Source organism: Salarias fasciatus, chromosome 5, assembly GCF_902148845.1.
Source record: "Salarias fasciatus chromosome 5, fSalaFa1.1, whole genome shotgun sequence".
NCBI classification, from domain to species: domain Eukaryota; kingdom Metazoa; phylum Chordata; class Actinopteri; order Blenniiformes; family Blenniidae; genus Salarias; species Salarias fasciatus.
Window position 1 is genome coordinate 26,220,107 of NC_043749.1, and position 18,046 is coordinate 26,238,152.

At 43.1% G+C, this 18,046-nt stretch overlaps 1 protein-coding gene across 1 annotated transcript in view; it reads right to left on the reverse strand.

Annotated features, from left to right (window-relative positions):
- LOC115387892 (synapsin-2-like) overlaps nt 1-9,859 on the reverse strand; it is a 109,679-nt gene extending 99,820 nt beyond the window's left edge. Inside the window, exon 1 of the mRNA XM_030090791.1 lies at nt 8,885-9,859. Coding sequence (XP_029946651.1) covers nt 8,885-9,324 — 440 coding nt within the window. The 5' untranslated portion in view covers nt 9,325-9,859. The remainder of the gene's footprint in view (nt 1-8,884) is intronic.
- Between the last annotated feature and the right edge of the window lie 8,187 nt (nt 9,860-18,046).

Genomic DNA, 18,046 nt, shown 5'->3' on the forward strand with positions numbered 1-18,046 from the left:
TGGCTGCTGTTAAAAGGAGAATCTATTCCTCTGCTTAAACTGCATACTTCCCTTTTTTCTTTGAAATATTAAGGCTTGAAATTCTTTACTCTTAGGAGACAAACACAATAAACTTTTAACATCCTACGTGAACCTCGTCACTGAGGCTCCCATAGAAAATGTGTATTTATCACATAACCTTAAGCAGGGAATCTTATTCCCAGAGCTCTGTTTCAACGTAAACTCAAAGTAATACAACCTAAAACTGTTCAAATCTGAGGACACACCTGTTCTATAATGTATAAAGAGATGGCAGAAATAGAAACGGAGAGACCATGTGCTTGCTAGTGTGTGTGTGTGTGTGTGTGTGTGTGTATGTGTGTGCGCAGTGTGTGTTGCTGATGAGGAGCTACGTGGCTCCACCTCTCCACCTGCTCCCACTGTGTATTTCTGTCTCCACCGGCGATGCTTGACTGCGAGTGCATGCATGCACACACCAGTTTGTGTTCAAGTCAGGTCAATGTCATCATGCCCAAAAGTGATTTAGCTCATAAGAAGCAGCTCTGCAGTGAAACTCCGGGAAGGGAAGCAGCTAAAGCCACAGAGCAGGTCCATTACGCCCATATACTGTATCAGTGTGCGCCCTCTCTGCATGAACACCAGATCCTCAGTCTGATACAACCAGTCATTTGATTAATAAAGACAGAAACCAACAATTCGTCATCATAATCGGCAACAACAAGAAATATATTCTGCCTAGCATACTTTATTGATCTGTTTGGGAAACCCCATCTCTGCATTTAGACCATCCTATTCATAGTTAACCTTAGACAGATATATTAGGAGCAGTGGGCTGCCCTGGTGCCCTGGGTCAAGGCATCCACTGGGATTCAAACCTACACACTTGCCAAGCCTGCCACCACTGCCACTTTTCATCACAATATCATCCAAAAAAATCTCAGATTAACTCAAGCAACTCCAACTTCACCTAGAGGAAGACTGTTTCATTATATTTACTGTCTACAGCTCTAACTGACTTTCTTTGACGCTTGTTCACATATTAAACATGTTATATAATTATAGTACTAAATATATATTAATTGGTGTATTTATGCGGCTGCTGAGTTGAGAACAGTCTCTAATAAGTTAAAGCTGAGCTACTGTTTCAACTTGTCGGTCAGTCCCCTTTATCCTGTGATTACTTTGACTCCCCATCTAAAACCATCATTAAACTCCATTTCTACAGCATGTCCACTCAAAGTGCAGTCTTACTTGCCTCATTTAATAGGCTTTCTAGTCAAAGTGAATGAGTGAAATAATGTAGTTACTCGAACTGTTTTCTGTGGAGATGAATAGAAATGCTGCTTCTCGTTGACTCACATTCAGACATGAGGCATTCAGGCTGAAGCTTTAGCTGCAGGCCATTTCGCTGACAGTCACTGTCAACCTGGTGTCAAGCTTACAAAACCGACCACTGAGTCGATTCAAAGACTCAGCCATTGCCCCAAAAAGAAACCTCTGATGGGCTCTTTTGCATTACAGGAGGTGAGCACACTCTGCGACAGAGTCCATATTTAGCAGACAGATAAAGGGAATGCAAAGAGAGAAAGTGGGAGGGATGCAGACGGATACAGAGACCAAAAGGAAAGGGAGCAGATGTGGCCTTTGGGCTGAAACTGCTGAATCACCACGTCTCTTCTCATTACTTCATCCCGTCGTGAACCTGGAGCACTTTCTCCAGAGCCACACACTCAGTCACACGGTCCAGAATAAAAGGCAGGAGGAGGCAACAAGGAGGAAACATGGACAGAGGCTGGGACAGACTGGGAAGAACACCACACGGAGAAACTAATAAAAGGGAGACCCCCAGATTTTGTCACTCTCTCATCCTTAATCCTCCCTTCGGCACTGATAATCACCTTGAACAGTCCTGGAGGGCACCGCCTCTCCCCCAGTCATCTCAATGGGCTCGGATCTGTTACATAAGGAAAACACAGTGCTGGCCAAGTGCACAATCGCATCATGAATTGCCTGAAAATAAGTTTTCCGATCTTTAAGCTTTATTGCCGAACTCCCACTGTGGTCTCCTCTTGTGTCACGATCGGGTAAACTCATCACTTTAGCTCAGTCGATATCTGGGAATGTGGAGAAAGCAGAGAGACAAAATACCTGCAGTTTCTATTATGCAACTGTCAGCGAGCATCTAAATGGGGATCTCAGTGCAGCTCATGAGTGTCTACACGGCTAATTTCCTCTTCTTGCAATACAGAGCATCTGTTTTATGGGAATTGGACACATATTTTAGTTGAATGTATAAAAGGAAACAATATAATATTGGGAAATAGAGGCTCAAGATGTTAAGACAGCAGAAAGAAGTTCAAGTCTCAGTACGTCTCTTCGCTGCCATCCAGTCAAGATGTTAATACATCTTGATCATGAGACATACGAATGTTCAGCTTCAGCTAATTGTAATTGAGCAGTTGGAATGGCCAGCACTGCATTTCCTTCATCGATGGAGCATAGACATCTCACAATCAAATGTGATGCCTTTGAGTTACACATGTTGGTGGAGGAAATTATCAAATACAATGATGCTTTAAAGCCAGTTACGGGAGATGGCTAGTCGCAAAGTCAAAAATATGGTACAAAGAAAGACCAACAGAAGCAATGTGGATAAGACTGCAAGATTCAGGAAAGTACACAACACAGAAAATATCTTGTGAGAAAGTCTGCAAATAAAAGTCGTGGGAAGCCAGCTGAGAAAGTGCTTTAAACCACAGCACAACAACACAAATGTGCTCAGACTTTCTAAATCACAGTGTACATTGTCCATTAATCTAAAGGCAAGAAATCCTCCACCTGATATTCTACATCCCTGAAGAAATCACTAGTGTGTTGTCATGTATGTCTGGTTGACACATCCTCAATACTTCAAGAACCTGCACCTGTTTGTATACATAAACACTGTTAGTACGTCGGATCTTTAGGGTCTTTGGCGCTAATTCTAATCCCCGCTGATTATAAATAAAAGGAGGGTAGACAATGGGCCAGTCGCCACTCCGTCACAGGTCAGAATTCTCTATGATACATTTGGTCAAATCAGAACCACCAATAAACCTGCAACTCTTCATTTTGAACTGTGATACTTCAGGAAAACCCATGCACACACAGAGAACATGCAAACTACTCAATCCCAGCTCTGTAGCAGGAGTGCTAGCTGCTATACCACTGTGTCCGTCAGTAAGTCAAATATGTTCTTTTCTACTATTAAATGCTTGAACAGAATTCCAACATCCGGTTGAATGAAATATTTGTTACTGCATTGGGTTAAAATTCTGTTTGACTCTCCTCTCTACTTGGCCCCAGGAGATATGAATGAACTCATCCTTGGTATTCAAATATATATATTTTCGAATAGATTTTCTCACTTGGTTTTAATCCCAGAAATCCCTGTCCTGGGAGCCGGCAATATCTGTAATTAAAATGTGACCTGCTGCCATTTTTAGAGGGCTGCAAATTCTGAGGAGAGGCAGCCTATTACTGTAATGACTTATACGGACTGAACCATCAAGCCGGCTGTGGCTCAGTTAGTAGAGTGGGTCGCCTTTCAATTATAGTAACATAGGTTCATGCCCTGTCCTTATGTCCAAATGCTCTTGAGCAAGACGCTGAGCCCCATTTTGGAAATGAGTTCCACAAAATCCTTGTGCTTGGTAAATGTATTTTTTCCTTTGGCTGGATTTCTTGAAAAATCACCAAAGACTTTTAATTCTGTCCCATTCAGAAAACCCAAGATCATTCACTTTGGCTTCATTGTTGCTGAGTTGATACTAGTCGTAAATTTAAAAGTAAAACTAACCTTGAGCCCAAAGTTGGAGTGGCCACTGTAAAATATGTGATGGATCACTTGATGTGCACTTTTCTCAGACATGGTGTTGTATAATCTAAGTGGAAAGAACAATCTATCAAGCTAAAAAAAAATCAATTAAATGCTTCATTTTAAGGTGTGTTTAAGGGTCGTGGGGACCTGGAGTTAATCCCAGCTGGGCATTTGGCCAAACGCAGGGTACACCTTCAGCATGTCCATTCATCCATCTCTGATACATCGAAGCTGAGCTTGGCTAAGAGCAATACAGATTATAGCCAACATTTACTACTTGGTGTGAGACAATCTGTGTGCGGTGCGTCTACTGAAGCAACTTTAAGGATCCATGGACAAGTTCTCCCATTCCAAACTGCAAACCGTGCCTGCTAATAACTTCAACTTGATGTTCAATGTGTGCTTGTGAATTTTTTATGATTTCGAAACAAGTATCGCAAGGGGAAAACAAAAAAAAAAAACAGCAACACAAGTTTTAATGTGCAGAAATCAACAAGGTTAAGCGAGAAAGGTGAGTTCTTCTGCTTGATAGACATACGCCACAGAGCGAGAATTCCCTGTGTGATTCTGCATTTTCCATTTTACAATACTGAGAGCTTGAAGACTGCCGTTTGCTGGGTAGAAAATCAATAACATTTAGCTGAATGCCCATTTGGCCCAGATGCCTAAAGGAAAGCTTGGTCTGAAATCTCCCTCTCTATAACGAAACAACAACATTAATATTTATGTTGAGCTCTTCAGATGAAAAATTGTTTCTGAAATTATATTAATAATAATAATACAGATAAAATGCACTGTATCGTCTTGCATAACACTGAAATTGGTTTTCTCACTATGGACTTTCCTTTTTGTGTTGATAATTCCTAAAACGTGACTGCAAAAGCAAAGATGCGTCGGATTACACGAGCCACTATCTTACAGTATTTGCTTGGCACAAATCTACTTCATGACTGGAATTGGAACTCATTACAAACTCGTTCAATAACCATTCCTTCACTGCATGCGTACCATGAAATCTGGCGTCAGTATGACTCCCTCTTTGAAAACACATGCACGCTGCAGAATTAGCATTTGTTACAAATCAGAACAGTGAGCCTGTCAGAGATCCGTTATGAATCCAGCTGAAGTTCTTCTCTATTATGCATGCGAGATGTAATGTTTTGCACTGTGGCATCAAAGCGAGGACGTCCTTGGTTTGAGTCACGGTTGTGTTCGACAGCCTTTCTCGAGTTTCAAGTGTTCCCAGTGTGTTTTCTGCAGGTACTCTGTTTTCAATACATAACTGGAGAATCAGAATTGCCTGTCGTTGTGTGACGTGTGTGGTTGTCGAGTGATGGACTGGTGACCTTTTCGAGATGTACCCAGCATTCACCCACATTCCTCTGGGATCGACTCCAGTGCCCTACGACCCTGAGTGTGATAAAGCTGCCTAAAAGATGGATGGAGGAATGGATGATCCAGGCAGTTCAACTGTCTGGCTTACATTTTGTTTCAGGTGACAGCTTTATTTTCTCAAGACAAGTTGTAATTTTTGGCTTTAGCTGTAATTTTAAGCTTACAATTAACAATTTTTACAAAAAAAAAAAAAAAAAAAGAAAATTGATGCATCATTGTGAGTTTTAACATCATGTTTACATCAAGGTATTATAATACCAAAGTCAAAAGCAAAATCTGCAGAAGACAGAATGCTGCATTTTCAAAAAAAATGCAAGAACCTTGACTGAGGCAGAGCAGGAACAGAAGCTTATGAACAATCTGTGGCATACTTTATTTCATTAGGACGGGTATTGATATTGAGCTGAACTGAATTGAATTCATGGCTGAGACCTCCATAGCATAGTTTTCTCATGGGAGGAAATCAGCGGCCACACTCCGCTCTAAAAGGCTACACATGCTGCAGATATGAAGCCTTCTTTCAAGATCTGCAGTCACACATTTGGAAGTTTATCAAACATACATCTTATAACTCGACAGTTTACAGTTAAAGTAGACAGATACGGATCTTGTATATTCCCTGCAGATGTCACAGATGTAGTAAATGCATGGAGATGAGCCAGGCATTCAATTCTCTCCCTGATGAGCTACGGCTATAGAGTCTCCACACTGAGACGCGCTCGCATCATGGATGGCGGCCGTCCAATCATAAGCCACCAGAGCATTCACAGCTTGAGCTGCAGGATTACCATAACATCAAGCTGCCATTCATGTTCGGCTAGTGCAGCGTAGAGGAGCTGGAGTATTCATGCATGCATCACACACGCATAATGGACCCTCATGAAGATAATCCTGTGCTGATAGTGTTTGAAACATACTGAAAAACCATTCGACGTCTAGAACTCAGGCACGACTTATCGCTGGCCTTAAAATACTGCAGGGTTATATCTTAGAAAGCAGAAATCACTGTGACTGCGACTCTGCAGGCACTCATGGTGTGGTCCCACTTGTAAAGACTGGTTTGATTGAAGTGTAGTGTGGTGTGATTACTGGATTTGTAGGAGTGTAAACAAAAGGCCATACAGTGCTTTTACTGCATCCAAAACAATCGGACCAGATTTCGACTGAAATTCTATTAAAATCCACAGTTCATAGGGGGTGACAACAGTCATGCGAATACTGCAGCTCTGTGCTGGGGTTCCTGTTTGGAACAGATGAATTTTTGACACTTCAGTGAAGAGTTTAACGCTTCAAAAATGAGAACTCCAACAATCAAATTAACTATGATTTAAAAGTGCCAAAATGCTGTTGTCGGATTTTGTGAACCCAATTTTCAAGCTGCACATCACACAAAAAATTCAAATCACTGCAGAGACTCCACAGATTGAGAGAGGAGAATGGTGCATTATTTGATGACATGATGATTTCAAGCTATGGTCTTTTAGCTCATGTATTTGCATTGAATTTTGCCCCTAATTACATAAAATGACTTTATCTGTAAAAATCTGCTTACAGTTCTCTCCACCTCTGTGTTTCTACTCAGATTAATGTTGACCAAAACCTGGCATAATTTGTGTAGCTTTTGTTTTCTCAAGCTCCCCGTCACAGTATGGATGTGCTGCTAATGCTTCACTACCTGTCACTGCTGCATCGCTAATCTCTCAGCTGGAGCTTCACTGTTTTCATGTGTCAGCTGTTCCTGTAAAAACACTGTGGTCCCCACTGAATAAATCAATCATTAATTACTCTGATTGAAAGGCGGAAGTCAATGTGTTTTTTGGTTATTATTAGACCCTTGTATATATTTAAGACTCCTAAGTAAAGGCTATGGCTCAAATACACTGGTGAAGAAATCACAACACAGGTCCAACGTGCACTTTGTCCACATCTTTTACTTCAATGTCTAAAATGTCAGAGTTAATGGAAAACAAACCCGACTCTATTACAAATCTTTCTGTTTTATTTCTTTTTTTTTTTTTCCAACTTTGCTCCATCAAGCGAACAGCGCTGGCATCATAATGTAGGTCACTATTTTAGGAGTTGTTGTTGTTGTGATGAGAAACTGATTCATGTTTATAAGATTCGGGAAGATTTTCAGTTAAATCAGGTCAGGTCTGCTGATGAGCATTGTGAAGGACGGTTAATGTTAGTTCATTCACTGAACTGCTGCACGTCTCTCTGAGTCTCCCATGATTCCCTGGAGGTCGTGGAACGCAGAGGGGGGGTGAAGCGGATATGACGCCACAGACAGATGGCGTATCGAGATTAAAAATAGATCCACTTCTCAACATTTATAGACATTTCAGCACAAATCACTGCCTGATCTTTAATGATCACTGTTGAGGAAGGTGTATCACAGAGAATAGTATGAAAATGTATTGATGAGTGAGGTATTCTGACACTCCGCACCTCAAACAACCAAACACTTTTAGTGCATATTGTCATGTAACTGAGACCATTTCAGGATGTCATTATTCTGTGACTTGTTATTAGTACTGATTAAGCTTGTCAGTACATTCTTAACTTGGGGAAGGGAAAAAAAACCCATGAAAAGGTTCCTTGTTGAGGACCTACTGACCACATCGCTCTACGTTCAGCTTTACAAGCTGCACTAAACTGTGGTTGTGAGACGATGACACTGTGGAGCGTCCATTAAATTCAAAAGGGCAAAAGTGTGTTGTGTGACTGCCAGATTTTCAAGTGGCCTCACAATAGACAATGAAACTACACATAGATTATGGCACCACTGATTGGCTGTAAAAGACATCATGAAGAGCCACACAAAAACATTTACAACCTCAAAATGTGGATTTGATTTGTAAAAAGAGGAAAAGCAAAGCAGCGATTTCAGAGTCGACGTCTCACCACGACGTTTTATTCAGATCTACAGGCACCGGTGTGATGTACACCTTAACAGCATAACGGTTATATCCTGTTAGCCAACTTGTGCTGTCAAGGGATAGACACACACACACACACACACACACACACACACACACACACACACACACACACACACACACACACACACACACACACATACACACACAGCAACATGAGCATGCACGCACGGCATCATTAAGACAGATAAAAACCCCGAATCAGAGGCAGGTGACGGCGGTGGGTGGAGGCATGTGTGAATCGAAACCAGAGAGAAGTCTGTTCAGATTAAAAGAGCTGTTTCTATTTTTGGAGCGGCTTCAGCGAGAGAGCGAAAAGCATTTTAATAGAACGAGATGAGATCAACAACAGCAATAAAAAAAAAAAAAAAAAGCAGAGAAATCCATTGTGTGTGTGTGTGTGTGTGTGTGTGTGTGTGTGTGTGTGTGTGTGTGTGTGTGTGTGTGTGTGTGTGTGTGTGTGCAGCAGCTCCACGGGAACATGCATGCTTTGATTTGATCATGCCAGCATGAGGCAAACGCACACACGCTCAAAACGAGCCACACCAAATCCTGAGACCCCTCCAAGGAAGTTGAACACATTGACCCCGTTTTCTATGGGTCAACGGGAACTTCCGGCTTCACTCGACACCACATCCAGCCATCTCAGCTTCCCATCAGCCATCTGGACAATGCACATGTGAGGACTCACCATTCATGCTGGGGCTCATCAATGACCAACAGGATCTTGAATTTCTTGGAGAGGGAGGGCGAGGGAGCCGACTGCTCCACGAACCCGGCGGCGGACGCGGCCGTCTGCTTGACCACGTTGGTGATGGAGCTGAAGGAGCTGAAGAAGCCGGACGACCCGCCGGAGGAGGACTGGGCCTGCTGGGGCTGCTGGGACAGCTGAGTCGGACGCCGCTCCTGAGCCGCGGGGGAGCTGGCCGGCGCCTGGGCCGGCGCCGGAGCTGTGGTCGGGGACAGGGCAGGGGCCGGAGCTGTGGCGGGGACGGCACCCTGCTGGGACGGAGAGGAGGCGGTGGGCGGAGGAGGAGCGGGTGGGTCAGGCCTCTGGAGGTCCGTCATGTAGCCGTTGGGCAGGTTGGACATGAAGCTGCTGTCGGAGAGGCGGCGGCGCAGGAAGTTCATGGTTGCAGTCGGACGGTGCTTCTCTCAGTCGCTCGGCTGGTTTCTCCTTTAAATTCTTGGACTGGAGTGGAGACAAGAGGTCAGATGCAAATCAGTCCGAATGATGGAGGGAAGCGTGACGGAGAGGTGCTGCTGGAAGAGGATGGAGAGCAGGAAGGAAGGAAAAGGATGGATGAAGCGCTGGATACAGCTCTGGTCCAGTCTTCAAGAGACAGCTCTCCAAAGCGCAGCTCAACCAGCAAAACAGCGTGTGTGTGTGTGTGTGTGTGTGTGTGTGTGGTGTTCCTCCTCCGGAGCCTCACGCCTCCTTGCAGATTGCGTGTGTGTGACGTGTGAGTGTGTATGCGTGTGTCTGAGAGAGAGTGAGGTGTGGTGTCGCCCCCTTGGGTGAGGTGCTGGTGCTCTCCCTCCTTCCTGCCTCCTGATCTGCTGCAAGCCGAATGCACTGAAGAGCTGCAGCTCTCTCTGCTTATCTCACCCTTTCATTCGCTCACACTCCCTCTGCCCTTCTCGCTCGCTCTCTCGCTCTCTCTCTCTCTCTCTCTCTCGCACGGCACGCTCACTGGCTGTCTCCCCCTCCCCCCTCGCCTCCTCCTCCTCCTCTCTCCTGTCATCATCCTCCTACATCACGGGCTACGTTTATGTGTCGTGCTGCAGCCTTGTAACTCTGCGTGCCGTGTGCAACCAGTGGAAGGGGTTTCCTGCGAGCGTGCACACGGTGGAGTTCACGGATGGAAATGCCATCCACCCCGCGTGCCGTGCAAGCCACACCTTCTCCTCCCAGCATCCGTACAACCATCCATCCATCCGTCCATCCGTCCATCTTCCTGCCTCCCGCTCAACATGTCGTCCTCTCCTCTTTCGTTTCCCGCCGTCGTGTGTGGCGGTGCTGAAGCATTTTTTTTTTGACATGTGAATTCCAGCAGAGCTGAAAATAGAATTCCTCTCTCAGGACTGTGACTGTGCCAATATTTTATCCTTAAATGCACGCAGCGCGATTCAAGGACAGGGATTATTTACAGCTTGTGTCATTTTTTTTCTCTCACAATATCTTCATCGCTTTCTTTTGCATGCACGCTTGTTTTGCAGCAGAGTGTGAATATTTCCAGATATTTGCAGTGTGGAGATATGTATTTTTTGTGGCATGGAGGGTTTTCCTTTGTATCTATGTCAAACAGTAAAGGTGGATCAGAATGTGAATCCTACAAATTTGGGATTTGCGTGTGATAAAATTGATTTCACCTGTAGAGGATAGAGATGGAGAGAAGATGATTAAAAATCTATTGATTTTAACTGTCTTCTATCAATCAATTCTCTATTGCCTGGTTATGGCTGTTGATTCACGGTACAACATCGCCAAATTAGGTCCAAACTGTTCCACCTTTCTTAGTGGAGCTACATGTTCTCCCTGTGCATGTTCCGACAGCCTCCAGGAGACTCCAGAGGAATGAATGTGCATGTGCATGACTGTCTTCTTTTAGCCCTGCTGGCCTGTCCAAGGTGTGCCCTGCATTCACTCAGTCAGAATAGAGAAAGGACAGATAGCCTTGTTGTTGATTCTGAAAGCTGCATTTGAGGTGGCACTGGGTAACGATCAATAATGTTGTAATACCTCCTGACAATGGAGTCATTTTGACATTTTTCAATAGAGTAAAGCCCATAACAACTTGAAGAGGGTTCATTTTTGAGATAACCGCTACTGAGGAATTGTTAAAAATATGATATTGGAGTTATTCAATAAAAAAAATCCCTCTTTTTTCCTCTTGTGAAATGATGTCCAGGGTTTATTAATTCATCCTGTGTTTGAGGTCATTCATTAATTCTGCATGAAATAGCATGTGAAGCATGTGCAGCTTCACAATCCAACATCAGGAGCTTCACCTGCTCAAACCGCTGGCAGTGCAACATACATGGAGCAGAGCTGACGACGGGAAACATCAAATCCTGAGAAACTACCTGTACTTCAAGATGATGGTCACATATCTGACTTTGATTAGGCCTGACTTTGTTTCTGAGGGTCTTTAAGCGCAGGGAAGACTATTCATAGAAAGCAGCAACCGTCACAACAATAAAACCCGTTTTTCTGACAACATAATTTTTGTTGTCGTTAGCACAACTCAGCATGCTTTCCAATGAACACACACCTTCACAGGCGTCAAATTAAGAGCCCATACATATTTCTTCCCAGAAAGTGCGTGCCACAGACCACGTGTTCCCTTAACAAACATCCCCCGCCTGTGCCAGGATTCATTATGCATTCGTTATCTCAGGGCATGAGAAGAGCACGATTCCTGAACGCCGCCGGCCGCTGCAGTCTGCGTCTGCACTGTATGCAGCTCTAAGCTTCACTTCAAAAAACAGCCTGGAGACGACAGCACAAAGAGGGAGAGGGAAGATTATTCCTGCAGGAAGAAAATCCCACATGCGCACGAGCCACATTAGGGAGAACTGTGGAGCATTAAAAGACTGCAGTAAGAAAACGCAAAGCTACAATACATCACCATCATCTCCTTTTATTATAATGCCTCTCAAAACCTGTGAAACATGAAATTAACCCATCAGCCGGTCCTTGAAATGAAATCTGACCTCTTACTCATTGTCAAGATTTGATATTTCCTGAAACTCAGCTTTCATTTTCAACATAGCTTTGTTTGGCCGATGCTGCCTCAATGAATGGAAATGTATTCCTTGACCTTTGAGGCAGTCAGAGGTTTGGGTGTTTTTTTTTTTTTTTGTTCAGCTTGCAGTCTGAACCATTCACAGCTTTTGAACTTTCAGTTTTTTCTGAGTCATAATTCCTGTTTTTTTTCTTTGAAACATGAATAATTGTTGCAATTTGCAGGCGAGAGCAAAGCGTTGCTTGACGCCACACAATCCATCAGCCAGCGGCAGTCAGCTTCTATTAACCCCTACGTCCAACCGGACATAAAGCTGAAGAGCTGAGGACAGTGCCTCTGGTGTGCGCTCAAATTTACAAGACGAGCATCGTGACTGAAATGTGCTGATGACAGAGGAAAGTAGGTGAATCCATTTATCCTGTCATAAAAGCAGCACGATCAAAGAGCCGGCGCATAAATCAGTGTTTTTCAACTCCAGCAGCTCAGCAGTGAGTGAGTCCAGTGTGCCGCTGGAAAGCCGCTCGGAGACGGATCCACGCTCAAGTCCCTTTGCATAACATGCAGGATGCACATTTGTAGCAAGTCACGATGAGTCAGGCCCCACCGAGGGGGGGCTGGGTTTAGCCGAGCAGAAGAGAGACGGAGTGAGTCACAGAGCTGCAGTGTGAACTGTAGCGACATCCAAAGCTCGGCCTGGCCTACATGTTCCATGACACATATAAACAACACCTAACACGTCCCCGAACAGCCGTTATATAATACATGTGAGCAGGGACTGATGCGAGGCAATCAAAGGAAACACTCAGAGAAAAACACTGTCAGTCTTTGTTTCTTCCTGCATTGTTCGGGCCTCTCACTTAACACACACTGCTATGCATCAATCCATCATTTACACTCACACTGACAAGCACTCCAGAGGAGGCATTCACACAATACTTTGACATACTATGCAATTTTCGCAGCCTGATAAGTTTATAAGCTGCTAAATTGTGCAGAATGGGGTTCAATTTGAATGTACGAGCAGTAGAAACATCTACAATGTGCAAACATTGTCCTGTACATCACGAATGTACGCCGCTGGTGCTCTCAACATTTACGTATAAACAAATCGCACCATGAATGGAGCTGTTAAGTTTGGTATAGACGAAGATGAAGAAACTGAACATGGTTCATGGTTTCACCTCCTCTGGAATCAGCAAACTATTGTTTGGTGCAGTTGTCACTTTGATTGTCATTTCATTTTTTTTCCTGCCGTTTCTATGTTTTTAACACTGTCAGAAGGTGAACTGAAGCCGTTTTCAACAATCAGCCAACTCCTTTCACTTTAACCCCCCCCACAGATATTGCCACGATTGCCCATTGTGGAACTGAAATCTCTAAGCGTAGAACTGCCTTCACCAATATTTCTTTGGACTGTATTAGGAAGCCAAGACAGAAAAAAAAAAAAAAATCATGCACTAAAAAGCAAAAACTTTAGATATGAACTGGGAACTTTCTTGTTGTGAGGTGACAGAGCAAACCACTGCTACACCATGCCGCCTTTTACATTCATAAATAGAGATATTGGTATAAGTTATAGAATCGAATAGAATCATCACTGTTATTGTTAAAGTCAGTGTAATAATTAAAAACAATCACATCCACACAGATATATATATACATGCATTGCACAGCTTCTTAGGCCCTGTTTACACAACGGAAAATCCAAAGTGAGGGTTTAAAGCTCCATCAAGCGATGGCCGTTCTATTCCTCTAACCTCCCCCTCGTTTCAGAGCGTGTTGTCGAGGCAGAGCCTCAACCTGCAGAGGACAGACTGATCCGGGAAACAGTGAGGATTCACGGCGCCTGGAGCTTCCCTCGCCCGTCAGATCACACACGCTCACCGACACAACAAGCAAACACACACACACACACACACACACACACACACACACACACACACACACACACACACACACTCTCCTATCTACACAAAACACAGATGCTAACATCCAAACAGCTCTTTCGCTTTGAATGGTATCGCCGCTGGTTTCAGACACACACACAGACACGAGTGTGTGTCTTGTGTGAAGGAGTGGGTGAAATAAATCATTATTCTCCAATAAAACAAATGAATCATCTTATTGAACTCAAATTCATTCAGTTAAAAATAATGATCATATTATCTGCAGATGAGAGCGCCATGAAGAATTGAAAGCAGGACTTTAGTGTAAATGGTGTGTGTGTGTGTGTGTGTGTGTGTGTGTGTGTGTGTGTGTGTGTGTGTGTGTGTGTGTGTGAGAGCATAGGGAAATGCTGCTCTGGAGGATATGCTGTAGGTCTGTGAGAGTGTGTGTGAGTGTGTGTGTGTGAATATGCAAGTGTAAAACCATCTGTGGCTTTGCTGGCTCAATTTAGATAATCCAGGAGAAATCAGAACACTTGACCTCTGCGCACATCTGGCTTCGACAGGAGGTTCGCTCGACACGGTGTAACACTTTCTACACCCTCAGAAGGGCATCGCAGTCGACCAAGACAGAGATTTTTTAATGAGTTTTCCTTTTCGCTGTCAGCTCGGCTGAAGTTGAACTTAACCCAATAATGCCCTCTTCAAATTACTGGATGTAATGAGGAATACAGTGAAGAACACAGTGAACTGAGAGGAACTTTTCTGAGCATGCTGGGTTAATTAAAACACGAGGGGCACAAACTCAAGAGTGGAGCTCGCTCTGGAGTTCAGTCATTATAACGTTACAGTAGAGCCATGTTTCGACTCGAAGCTTTATAATTGCAAACCTTTTGCAGAAGTCACTTTTCAGTGCTTTCTTTATTAGATGGTGCAATTTAAAAGAAAAACACCAAAGAGATGCAATGAATGTAAAGTCGAGCGTCTGAATCTGCTTCAGGGACGGAATAGATTCAGTTCAGCTCCGGGAAGAAACAACTCCCTGAAATAACTCTACCAGCACTGTGGATGGAGGGAGTTAGGGTATTAAAACACCCACACACACAAACACACACCTCAGACATCTGCAGTCGGGTGTGCAACATGTGGACACACACAGTCCCACTCTGTCAAAGTTAGATTCGTGCTGGTGCTTTCTCTAAAGGCTGAGCTGACTGTACATCCTCGGCACGACCAAACTGAGATTCAAACTCGCCATGGCAACAAGTGGAGCAGAGGTTTCCTCACTAAAAAACAATAAAATATCAAAAAAATATATTCATCTTGAGATTTAAAGTCAGGGAAACAGCCTGAGGCTTAATCTGGACGCAGGCCTTTTTTATTATGGAAGTAAGACAACATGATCCATGATACATTACTGTAATCCAACATTGTGTGTGTGTGTGTGTGTGTGTGTGTGTGCGTGTGTGTGTGAATGTATTGTTTACGTTCTGACCGTCTTCGAACTGCTTCTGCATGTCGAAGCAAAATCAATAGTTTGTTGACTTGTTTTATTTTATGGACACGTTTTTTTCTGAAAACTGAAAAGACTTTTTATGTGTGTGAAATTATCACAAAGCACAAAACTTCCAACTTGTCATATACTGTCCTGACGAGTGTTTTTGCCTCATTTTGTGTTGGAAAAGCACCTCAGACCCTCTCATAGTTAGAGAAGAAAAACCTAAATAAGAGTCAAATCAAAGTGAGTTATTGGGGATTTCTCAAAATAATCGGTACAATTTCAGGCAACATTTTACCTTTGTGACATAAAAAGAAAAGCCTTGATTCTAAACTGAGTCTGAAAAAGTCTCTATGGTTTGAAATCCTCCTCCTCCAAGTGTTCCAGTCTCCTTTGCTAAAGAGACCATTTCTATTGTCTGACTTTGACTGTTGGTGTCCAGACTGAGGAGCCTCTGAACCGAGGAAGTGACACTGGCAATAGCCCCAATAAGGCTGCCCGTTCAGACAAATGTCTGCAGCGTGGCACTTCAAACTGCATACTTCGACATCTTCGACTCTAAAATTTAAAGTGCAGCCGCACGCCAAAGTTAGGAGGAGTACAGGGAGTACCAACACGGCGTGCTCAAGACTGTCAAAGAGTCAAGTGTGAAATACTTTTTGCATTTAACACTCCCATTCTGGCTCTGCGGCTCTGCACAGGCTCTTTTCTTGGTAAAACATAAAAAGTGTGAGGTGGGGAAACCAGCAGAGAGTTTTAATAAGAGGTGAAGTGCAGGGTCTGCTTTCATTTTTTGAAGTGCTCAGTGTGCAGCGTCTGACTGGAGGCAGCACTATGTCACACCAAGCTCATGCAAAATGCAAATACCAACATGTGGTGCGCCGCATGTCAGTGAGATCTGTGATTTAGCACAACACTGAGCGAGTGCTCACGATGTGCTACAGCATACTGCAGGCTGTGAAGCACAATTTCACTCATATTCTATAGCCACTGCCTTCAGTCTGCAGGAAGGGTTCCGATTCAACTGGCAGCAGGCTGTGGCGACTTACCTCAGTAGAGAATCGGATTACAAAATCACAAGTTAATAAGCCTGATTCATTCGATTGTTTTCATTAAATATTCATTACAAACATTGGATCATGCAGGAAAACTCTGCATAAGTGAGAAATATGATGAATTTTGTTTACATTATAGGTTAAAAATGCAGAGAACACAAAACACCACGGCTGTAATAAATAATAAAGTATCTCATGTTCAAGTGACTTATTTCAAGAGCCTATAAGAAATTATAGGATGACAAAAATGAAGCACCACAGAATATCTAGGTTATTTACATATTTTGTCAAAAAACTGTAGAATATTAAAGATCATAAAGATGTAAATCATCAATACTAAATACGACTGTAAGTCATTTCAAATGGTGCCATAATCCACAATCGAAGGACATTTCATAACAGGCATATTGGTTGAGCCTAACTAATGGTGTGAACAGAAGTACCGGTAATTGGGAGGTTTAAGAAATGAAGAAATGTATTCACTTCAAACGCGAGAAAGCTTCTTCTTCTCTTCTTGTGTTTTCCTTTAACACAGGCATGAATTACAGTCCTCCTTCTCATTACTTCAGTGAAAGGCAACCTGCTCTTTGTAGCCACTTCATAGCAACAACTGTCAGAAAACAAAGGAATCACAGGAGAAATTATGTGTATAAATAAAATAAAATAAAAAAAACTGTTTCTCCCAAGCTTCACCTTACTCCTTATGTGTTAGATCTATGTGAGTATAAGCTTGTTTGCCTTTATTCTCAGAGAATAAAGTGATGGTCATGTTGCTTGTTATCTATGATACATGGATGAATGGATGAATGAATGGATGGATGGATGGATGGATGGATGGATGGATTATACCACTGAACTCTATAAGTAAGCAATAAAATGTGTTTCTGTATTTAAAATGTAAATCACTGCACATCTCATGTGATTGCAAAGTCTGAATCTGTTCATTTAAGTAGATATAGAATGTATATATTAGGTTTTGCTGTGTTTGAAATGGATTAATATCAAACTGAAACGTTGCCACATGAGTCGACACACATATCCCAGGAGGAAAATTCATAAAGCAGGGGATCACATTAATCTTCATTTACATGGTCATTTAGAAATTAACTGTTTCACTATATAATTCACAAAGAAGACAAAGCTGCTCTGTTAATCTGAACTACTTTTCTTCAGCTACTCTGCAGTTCCTCATTTCACCTCGGATGTGCATTTAGGACTGCGTCTCACTCACATTGAGGAAGTTACTGTCTTCGTGCTGCGTGGCACAGGAGCTCCTCTGTGGAGCAAGATAAAAAGAGAAGCTTGTGGGGTTTTGTGTGTGTGTGTGTGTGTGTGTGTGTGTGTGTGTGTATCTCTTGCAGAGGTTTGAAGCAGCTGTGCGGCCACATAAGTGTGCATGTGTTTGTGTGATTAATGATGCATTTCCTTTTTGATGTTCCACCACTAAGCATGGGCAGGAATGGAAATCTCCATGACAACAAACGTGTGAAAGCAGAAAAGATTCTCGTGTTTAATCGGTCCGCGTGTGTGTGTGTTTGTGTGTGTGGGCTTGAATTTGCAGCTAAGCATGATGTATATAAATGCCGGTTGACTTAGAAACTGCTTCGAACATTCATGCACGGGGACGATGCTGGTAGTACATGGATTTAAAGGATGTTTGGCTCG